General features: G+C 37.8%; 1 protein-coding gene across 1 annotated transcript; it reads right to left on the minus strand.

Annotated features, from left to right (window-relative positions):
- Positions 1 to 8,271: 8,271 nt before the first annotated feature.
- Positions 8,272 to 10,161, minus strand: LOC139187455 (uncharacterized). The gene has a single exon (XM_070821892.1). The coding sequence runs from the start codon at positions 10,159 to 10,161 to the stop codon at positions 8,272 to 8,274; it is 1,890 nt and encodes a 629-aa protein (XP_070677993.1).
- Positions 10,162 to 10,417: the final 256 nt, after the last annotated feature.

Raw genomic sequence — 10,417 nt, forward strand, 5'->3', positions numbered from 1 at the left:
GGTGATAGTTTAGGGACTAAATCGGCACTTCACCCTAGTATATATGATGGATGACTATATACTATTTATGAACATGTTTTTACACTTCTTTGTAGTATATATGATGGATGACTATATGTTGTGAAGATGTTTTTGAGATATATGGATTTATGTTGGAAAGAGTATATTCAATGTTTTTGTGCTTATCTAGTGGTCACTGTTCTGCCTACGGGCGAATATACTTGTTTGTTGGCTTTGGGCCGGGAAATATAGTTGTTGGCTTTGGGCTGGGAAATGTAGTACCACGGGTCACTATGATACCACTACGTAGCACACTATATGATATATGTTTTATGAAGGTTTTATGGCATGCTAGGGTTTTCGAAAAACCTATTACATATTATGCTATTGAGTTTTCATAAAACTTTGGGGGTTAGTGTGTTGATAACTGTTTCAGTATTATATATATATATATATATATATATATATATATATATATATATCAACTTGGTCCACTCATGTTTGTTTTACGCCCCCTCAGGACATAGGAACGAGGCGTATAATCCGAGCTACGAGGCATTCCCCTACCAGTGATATCGTGTCATCATCTCTGTTTTGACATCATTGTAATAACACCTTCTGTTGTATTCTGAATTAGATGTATGCTCTGAACATTTCATGCACTATCACTATCTTTATCATTGTTGGCAGTTGAATATCAGTATATTATTTTATGTAGTTCGAACAAAATTTATACACACGATTTACATGTTCTCAGCATATGCATTCATTAAATGGCTTGTGTCACCCTCGGGTGTCAGCCATCACGTGGCCATCCCGATGTCCCTCAGACATCGGGATCTGGGCGTGTCATCAACCATGCATGTGGAAAACATGATACTCATTGTCGTTATCTCATGGACACACATGACCCTTAACGTCCTCTAAGTTTTTTTCTTAATTTTATTTTTTGCTAAGGCCAACTAGGTTGTGGTCATACTCGGTAAATTTCGGGGCCCAACATACATGCATTATAACTAGTGAACATTCCTACTTCTCATATTAAATTGTAGCCATGCACACCATATGCACACCACATGCACATTGCGGAAAAAATTTCACAAATTTTTGCAATTGAACACTTGAACCAGAAATTGTTCCATTCCAGTTTTGTAGTACGTCAAAAAGTAAAGTTTATTCCACAATCCATATGCCCCAACATGAAACACAAACCCTAATTTAACTTCTAAGTATTAATTCATCTTACAAGCAACCCATTTATTCCATAAATCATTGATGTAGAAACTTGGAACTAGAATAACAAAACCCACAAACAAATGAAAATTTCCAGAACACATTCTGAGCCCTTTATTCCCTATCCCTATTTTCTTCGACTTCCCATCTCTACAAATCAAAAAACCAATTGAAAAAACAAGTAATTAGATGCATAAATGGAGACGATGACCGAGTTAGAAAGAAGGAGACGAGAGAGAGACAAACCAGATGGCTGTGGAAATATGGCTGCCAAAGCTTCACTCGCCGGAAAAATCTGGTACAAAGGTCATATCTTTAAGGATCAAACACTAATGCAAACTAGAAACCCTCACTTCGAAACTTCACTCTCGACTTCCCTCACTTCAAAATTTGAGCTCAACCCAAAAACTCAGAGCTCACAGAGCTCTCACGACATCCATCTCTTCCAAATGAGAAAAATGATGCAATGAGCTGAGGGTTTTTAGTATTTATATGTGGGTATTTTAGTAATTTCGATTTTGTTCATGACTTGTGCATGGCCGGTTTGTCCTATTTCTGTCAATTAAGAAAATGAGTCGTTTTTGTTTATTTCCCATGAATCTATGGTGGAAGAATTTTTCACTTTTCCTTTTTTTAACCCAATACCAAACCTAGCCATATAGTTGATATATTTTGAGAAACCAAACAAAACCTAAAATAAATTGGTAATAAGGTAAATAGTCTAATTTCTTGTAAGTATATGTAAAGTCTTTTAACATTTTATTTGGAACGTCATTCTGTGTCTCCATACATTTTCTTCATATGTGATGAAACTAAAGTCAAACACATGAACAACACATATCAAATATGGTGACAAATCCAACAGACTAATCCCATTGGGTTTGACAAAACCATCAAAATTTAATTTTTGTACCAATTTGGACGAGGAGGAATCCTACCAATTTGACGGGTATCTTTTTGCTTCATCTTTCGACTTTTAATATTTGTTAGCTTTTCAGAAATCGGTTAAAATTTTCTTAGGATTAAGTACTAGTGTTATTTCAAATTGGTTTGAACATTTTTAAACATTCCAAACGAGTATCCAACTTATTGAAAATGTCACATTTGTTAAGCCCTACTTAATTATGAGTTAAATGTACATGTGGTAACCATGGGTCTCACTTGTTAACTTACATGGATACTAAATAATAATAAAAATAATTTCAAAAAAGACATAAAGATGAAAATATCAAAATAAATAAACAAATTCAAATAAAATGGAAAACAAAAATGAAGATCAGAAAATACCAAAGCCATGCCACCTCCAAGCTCAACCTATGACCACCGATACCCCATCCCAATCTTTATATTCAAAACCCACCAACTCGGTATATCATGGTCAACATTAATATAGTTGCCTCAAAATCTAAATTTCGAACATAGATTATATAATATGGAACCCAATGATCAAACATGTATTAAATTGAATAAAAAATGGACACACCAAATTGAAATTACATCAGAAATGCAATCTCCAATAAAGAAGAGGGTTAAGCATTTAGATAGCTTAAGAAGGAGCTTGTTTTTTTCTCATGTGATTTCCTCATTCGCCAATTCTCGGCTTGTAGAACTTCCTTTTTGTGTGTGTGTGTGTGTGCGCGCGCGCGGTGAAGATGACAATGACTACATCATGACGTTCCATAGCATTTTAGCAACCTCCATGACCTTCTTCTTGATGTTGGTGGCTTGAGTTGTAGGGTGGAGTTAGTGGTTGATCGTTGGGTTTGGAGGTGATGGTCTGGTGGGGGTGGTGGTGACCGTTAATTGGTGGAGATCATGCTTCTATGCTCTTCTATTGATTTTATATACAAAGTGAGCCTTGGTTAATTTAAGAGAAATTTAACAAGGGCTTAACGAATGTGACATTTTCAGTAGGTTTGGTACTTGTTTAAAATATTTAAAAAGGTTGAGATCAATTTGGAATGACACTAAAAAGTTAGGGGAGTTTAGGTACGTAATCCTATTTCTTAATATGTAAGAATGCCTCTAGTGTATTATGTATTTTTTCGTTCAGAGAAAGCTTTATTTCTTTTTTTAATACATTCGATATTTATCCATCTTAAGCGGTGGTGGAGTGGGGTAAACCTCAAAATGAGCTAGCCATGATAAATTAGTTCAAATTTGCTTTGCCAAGAATCGAACATGACATATCTCACTTATAAATAAAAAAGAATATCACTAAACCAGGATACTAAACTTTGTTTCTTTTTTATATTTTTTTAACAGGTAATGAAGATATTTTCTATGAAGAATTTTCTCAAGTACTCCATTTATGTTTTAGCCAAGTAACAAGGTTTAAATATGGATGAGGAATGTCATCTCTAAATGGATTAAGTAATTGTCAAACTTCACGAGTGTGATTACATTTAAGAAATAGGTGATTCAAATTTTTTTAAGAACCAAAATGAAAAAAAAAAGTCATTAATAAAACTTCACGAGTCGTCAAAGGTGTGATATGTATAAAGACAAAAATCTCAACATGATTGTAAAAGCAACAACCTCAAATGCTAAATTAAATTGGACTACATTCGTATACATAACCAAACTTGAACCAACGAACCCCAAAAAGAGCCAAAACGCTAAATAAACCTTAACCCTAACTCATAATTTCCACCGCTTTCTTGAACACCCACATGTGACATGCCTAATATTATGTTGTGAATTGAATTAGCACTACAGTTTCTAGGTTTGACATGTACAACTGTTGAAATACATATTTAATTGGTCACAACTCATTGCCCACTAAATGGGCCCTTGGTCAAACACCTTATCAGGATGTCCATTTAGCAACTCTTGCACATATTTATGCCCCGATGAAATTGAATTATGGCATGGAGTCTTTGGATTGGAGCCACAATAAAATGTCACTCCTTTTGGAGTAGTGCAACTTTCTTTGGGGTGAAAATAACATCAATGGACAAAATGCCCAGTTCGTCGACCGTTTTCTTTAGCAAAACAGCAGATTTGAATGACCAATTCAAGGCTAATAAAGGTAGAATAAATCATTTTGTGGTGGGTTTCCGTAGATCAACTGTTGACCACAACAGAACTATCTACAGCACCAAAAATGTTTCTTTTCTTTTTCTTTTTATTTTTATTTTGTTGTCAAAAAGCAAAAACGCTAAAAGCCATGAAAGAGACTGACGTTATAAAATTTGGACAAGAAATTGATATTCTACCAGTTGGCTCCTTTAGAGAACAGACCGACGTGCATTTTAACATTTTAGCCGCCTGATTTTATTCAAACGCAGCCTACAACTACTTAGAAAACCCGGCCGGGCCGGCCCCTCATGTTAGAAGCTCCCTCGTTTTCAAAGAAGAAAAACATTACAAGAGCCCTAGGTCACCCACCCAATGTAGAATTTTTCAGGTCGACGGATTGAGAGTCCATGTGGGCCCAACCTAAAATTCTATTTAAATTGTTTTTTCTTTGGCCATCTGGCCGATGCGGGACAAATGGAGAGCCCTAGGTCACCCAATGTAGAATTTTTCAGTTCAACGAACTGAGAATCCATGTAGGCGCAACCTAAAATTCTATTTAAATTGCTTTCTCTTTGGCTCTCTGGCCGATGTGGGACAAATGGAGATTCCAACACTACCCTGCAAAATGGGGTCTCAAGTGCAAATCGACATCGGGCATGTCAGGACTCACCCATCGTGCGGGGCCAAACAAGGATCCATGGGCCCATCTCTGGCACTGATATCATGTAGAATTTTCCAGGTCGACAGGCCAAGGGCCCACTCCAACAACACCGATATTATCTCCACTTTACCACCTGCCCAATCCTCAGGTGTGAGATTTTATCACAAAAGGTTTTGGTGTTAGTTAGAGTGGGTTAATTTTATTTAAATTGTTTTCTCTTTGGCCCTCTGGCCGATGTGGGACAACTGAAGATTCCAACACCCAACTGCTACAAACCCGGCCGTTCGGTAGAACCGGGAAGAGAAAAAAACCAAATTTTCACCCCAAATGTACGAAATGACCTTGAGATGCCAAGGCATCCACAGTCCACTACAAAAACTAGCTTTCAGAAAGACGTGATTAAAGGAGACGTGATCAAAAATTTGGATACGGCTTTTGATGGGAAAAGCTGACTTGGTATTCTTTGTTTGCTGATAATATATTGTGCATAACAGAAGAAAACATACTTTTAAACATGGATTTAATCTTCCTAGAAGGCTAGAACAAACTCTAAACCTAACTAAGACGATGCCGTTTTGAAGATGAGAACATCTTCCTGGATCAGAAGGAAGCAGAAAACATCCTTTTCAATTCCAAAAGAGTTGTGAGTAGTTAACTTTGGACAACCACATGAGAGCTAGCCATTGTGCATGTCTATCCGAAGATATATAGATTAATTTGACCGATTAGTTCCGCTGATGTTTACTTCTTTTGTTGTTTTACCTGCAACGAAAGGAAGGAAGATTCATACAGTGCCGTTTTCAGATAAGGAAAACCTCATACCGTTATGAGTGGTGTAGTGGGCTGTGACCATGCGGTCTAAGGAACGTAAACGACGAAAACCAGTCAAACGTGAACTTACACATGTCCTCTCTCAAGACCATCCAAGTGTTACGACACAAACAGTAGTACCTGAATAGACAAATTAACCAAGGCAAGCCAAGCTTGCTTATTCCATTAAAACTAAACCTGCCTTAAATGAGATGAGAGGCTCTCCACTTTCCACACAGGCTTCAGATCTTTATTTTTCCCATGCAATGCTGCCGAAAAAGCTTCTTCAAAGAATATGCGTAGAGTTGTTTCTTAGTGTTATAGATCTTTTTAAGAGAACTAATCATTTGGGAGGGGAAGGTGACACAATGAAAGCAGACAAATAATCTGTCTTTCTCAATTCCCGCATGCTTAGCCAACAGGGATTTGATGAGGCGACTGTGTTCAGTGGGTGCATTCCTATTGTTAAAGTTTTTAGAGAGACGTCTATGATCCAACACCAATATTTGTTTTAAACTTATCCACCTACTAGCCACGTAGGACTGCAGGAGTAATGTTTTATCCTAAAATGTTTCAGTATAATCACAAGTGAAACCATGTAATTATAATTTGTAAATTGTTTTGTCGAACTCCCAATGTGGGGTTTCCAACACCTATCTTGCTACAGAATATTATGTACATGTAGTTTTAAAGTATTCTCAAATTAGCTCAGAATGTACAATCGTCCATTTTGTACCAAATAAGTTCATGCATCTTAATTAAGTTAGTCTTAAAAAGAACAAATGAGATACCATACCGTCCAATAGCTTTAAGTTGTACTAAGAGATTAAACGGACTAGAAGAAGACGGAAAATAATCGATTTTCTTCACGAAACTTGGAGCACCGTCAGTTCTCCGCTACCTTCTTGGTTCATGTTTTGCAACGCCGTTAACGATATCACCACCTCTTTCGTTCTGAAATTTTCTCGTCGACATCACCATCTCTTTAAATTATTTATCTTAAATTCATAGTTTTTAGGAAATCTTCTGGTCGACATCATCATCTCTTTTGTTCAAAGCTTTGGGATTGTTCAACCAAGAAGAAGCTCGGAGGGGGTTGCTAGAAATGAGGGGAATGGGTTTGTAGGTCGAGTGCATGTTAGTGGCAATAGTGGAAAACCCAACAATAGTCAGATGTTTGAATTCCAATGGGATTTATCATATATTTTTTTTAATGTTGTGTAAATTTTAATTTGATTTCGTACTTTCATTTGCTCTCTTTCACGATTTCTTGTTTTGAATTTTACGTGTAGAGTTGAATAGTGTTATTCACGTACCTTTTTTATCTACTACACATCCTTGTTAACTTTTTTGCCTTTGATATTCGTCAATCCATTTGATTCGACGGCTGAAAATTAAGATAAGTATGTGAGGAGTGAAAATAGGAGTGTGGATAGCACTACCCTTCAGCGTTTTGTAGTTGTGAGTTGGCTGCATTGGCTGTGGTGGCTGTTGGTGGAAACTCGAAGGATATTGAAAAACAGGGGATAAAATTGAAGGATTTCAGAGATTAAAACAATCACTTTTGGAGAGTTGGTGTTTTGTGAATCCGAAGGACCCAATTGCTGAGCCAGAGGTGTTTAATAGCCCAGTGATGAAGAATCAGAAGGGGGGATGATTATTATTGGGTTTTCCAACAATCTGCTCAGTATTTTCTTCAAAGGCGAGGCGGATTCGAGATCATATGCAGCTCAGTTTCATTCAGTTTATGGTATTGACGTGCTGCCTCTGATGAAACTTGCTCCAAAGGCAGATGACATGATAAAATGGGCAGTTGAATTAGAAGAGTTGAAGAGCCTGCTTGCAATGGATTGAATTATGATCTCGAATGTATATTATGTAATAAAGGATGAACCTCTATGTTTTTTTCATTGTCAATTTCAATCAAGGACTTTATTGATTTTCTGTACAAATTGTTTCGCATCGTTGAAGAAACATACGGAGAGGGGAGTAGAAGGGGACTAATATATATTGCAACTTCGTTAAATAGGAGTCGTGCTTGTTGAAACGAACTTTTTACCGAAAAATTTAGACTTGTATATCTAGTTAGTCATTCTCATCTGAGTAAGAGAGATTGATTCAGAATCCAAATGAGAAATGCTTGCAGCAGTAAGGATTTAAAAAGTACATAATCGAGGAATTTATGCATTTCGATCAGAATAACATCTATTCAGAAAGACACAAGTTTCCTTTATCTTTTGAATGTGGTTTGGTTTCCATAACAATTGCCTTCTTCTAGACAAGAAGATTCAAGTTAGGATGGAAAAAGAATTTCTTTCTCTGAGCACAAAAGAGTGAAAAGCAATTTCTATCCAACACAAGTTAGGTCGAAGGTGCTTAATTGTAGTTTCAACATGTATGCACTTGAAGTTACCGCCATTGAAGCTCTTCTATTTCAAGACCAGATCATCTGTTCCTCATGACAGAGCTATGATTGAACAAAATTTATAACAAGGTCTCCTCATTGTGCATCCCAACAAAATGCACCTATAAAGTCGTACTTTTCATCAATCTAATACGAGCAAGTTATTGAGTTCTTCTCTTGAAACTACACATTTCATCATATCCTCAGCTTTAGGAATGAAATCCGGTACATCAATACCGTAAGGTGCTCGGAACTGAGCTGCGTATGTTCTTGAATCCGTCTCTCCATTGAAGAACATGCTGAGCAGATTGTCTGAAAACCCACTTATAATTAACCCAACTTTATGGTTCTCCTTCACTGGGCTATAAATGACCTCTGGCTCAGCAATCTCTCCTTTAAGATTCCAAAACACCATATCTGGCACAGTCAGATTATACCCTTTTCTTCTGTAACGACTCGAAGCCTCCTTATAGTCATCCCACCAATCATATTTGAAGGCCTCATTGAAATCCCTGCAGGTGAACACAAAAATCCGCCGGGGCATCTTGTCATGGCTTAGCTTTTGTGGGACTGCAATGTCCAAAACTCTGTTGTAAATCTCTAAGAAATCCAGTTTCTCAGCACACTCTATCTGCCTCATTAACTCACATTTGGACCGAAGATTGTCTCCTTCAATCTTATGAAGCTTGGGAGTATCACTGAATGAGAAAACCATTCCTTTCCATGGATTTTCGCTCAGTTCTGAAATTAATAAGCCCATTGCAATGCACTCCATTTCCTTGCTTGTCCCTCTCATGCCTGTGACGTCACATATTGCAATACAGTTCTTGAGCTTCCCTTTGCTTGACAACTCTTGGACTAGTTGCCGCCATTGAAGCTCAGCAATTTCATCACTACCCTTTTCCTTATCCAAGTAAGCTGTGACTTGGTGAGGAAGTTTTAGCCAGTTTCCAATGCTTATCCCAAAAATTGCATCTATCTTCATGTAAAGCTCAAAGGGTATTTTGCTTTCCTTTTCTTTCTTAAGGATCTTCCTGTACCCTTGCATAGCAATCAGGGCCTCAAGATTTGGGGAAGACGAGCACTTCTTTGTTTCGGTAGCAGCATTCTCATTCTTTTGCACAACAGCTGCATTTGTCTTCACTGACAATGACTTTAAGGCTTTGCGCAGAGGAACAAGCACTTGTTTGTGCAAACGATAACGAACACTGTAAGTGTAATGAGCTTCTTCAACATATTTGTACTCCTCATAGCTGTGGCGTGGGAAAACTCTCTTTGCTATGTTTTCACATAGCAGGGTTGCTCTATCAAATTTAGAAAAAATTGAAGGACATAATTTAGAAGCAAAACTGATCTTTTCAATCTCACCAGCCTCCATAAACACGAGATCTGATATCAATAGCTCAGCAAACATACCTGATATTCGATCATGCAAGTTTCGAAAATGACGGTCATTTTGGTACCTCTCAACCGCGATTTTGGCACTGTCAATTTGAATTTCTATTCCATCTATCTCTTTTCTATTCTCTTCCTCATAGACACATTCTTCCTCCCCTAACCAATAATAGCCATATGGGTCATAAACATAGTATCCACGGTATCCATAGCCATAGAATCCGTCCCCGCCATAGCTATAGCATCCGTTGCAGCCATAGCCATAGTGTCCGTTGTAGCCATAGCCACAGTATCCCTCATATCCACAGCCATAGAATCCGTCGTAGCCATAGTATAATCCATTGTATTCACAAGAATAGTGTCCATCGTATAATTCATAGCCATAGTATGGCATAGCGTCCATTTTATTCATAGCCATAGCACCCATCGTATTCGTAACCACGGTGTTCACCGTATTCAACGGTTGGTTTTCCTTTGCTATGGAGTCCTTCAAAACCATATAAAGGATCCCCAAAAGATCTTTGACTAACCCTAATTCCACAAAAACCATGACATTCAAAGAAAGGGTTAAGGGGTGGTTTTCGTGCACCCACAACATGGATTTGTAAAACCCTTCTTTGCCGATCTTCCCCGCCATTCTTAGAGCAAAAGTAAGTCTGAGAGTGGTGAGAGGGTCAAAATTCCATGCCCTCTCTACATAGTGGATCAGATCCTTCCGCCCCTGCTCGTGCCGGCCATAGTAGCTGTAACTGGAAGGGGTCGTGGCTGGTATTGGGGCGTCACTATTATTCTTCGTGCCGGCATTGAAGAATAATTTTAGGCATGGGTTCAAGAAGTGTGGGAATGTGGATGAATGATTAGACCGTTTTTGACCCAGTTGAGGGCCTTGTTTG

This window comes from Malus domestica, chromosome 05 (genome assembly GCF_042453785.1).
Source record: "Malus domestica chromosome 05, GDT2T_hap1".
NCBI lineage: Eukaryota > Viridiplantae > Streptophyta > Magnoliopsida > Rosales > Rosaceae > Malus > Malus domestica.

Excerpts from the sequence above, each read along its gene's own strand:
- LOC139187455 (XM_070821892.1), bottom strand. The coding sequence starts at position 10,161 with ATGGCGGGGAAGATCGGCAAAGAAGGGTTTTACAAATCCATGTTGTGG.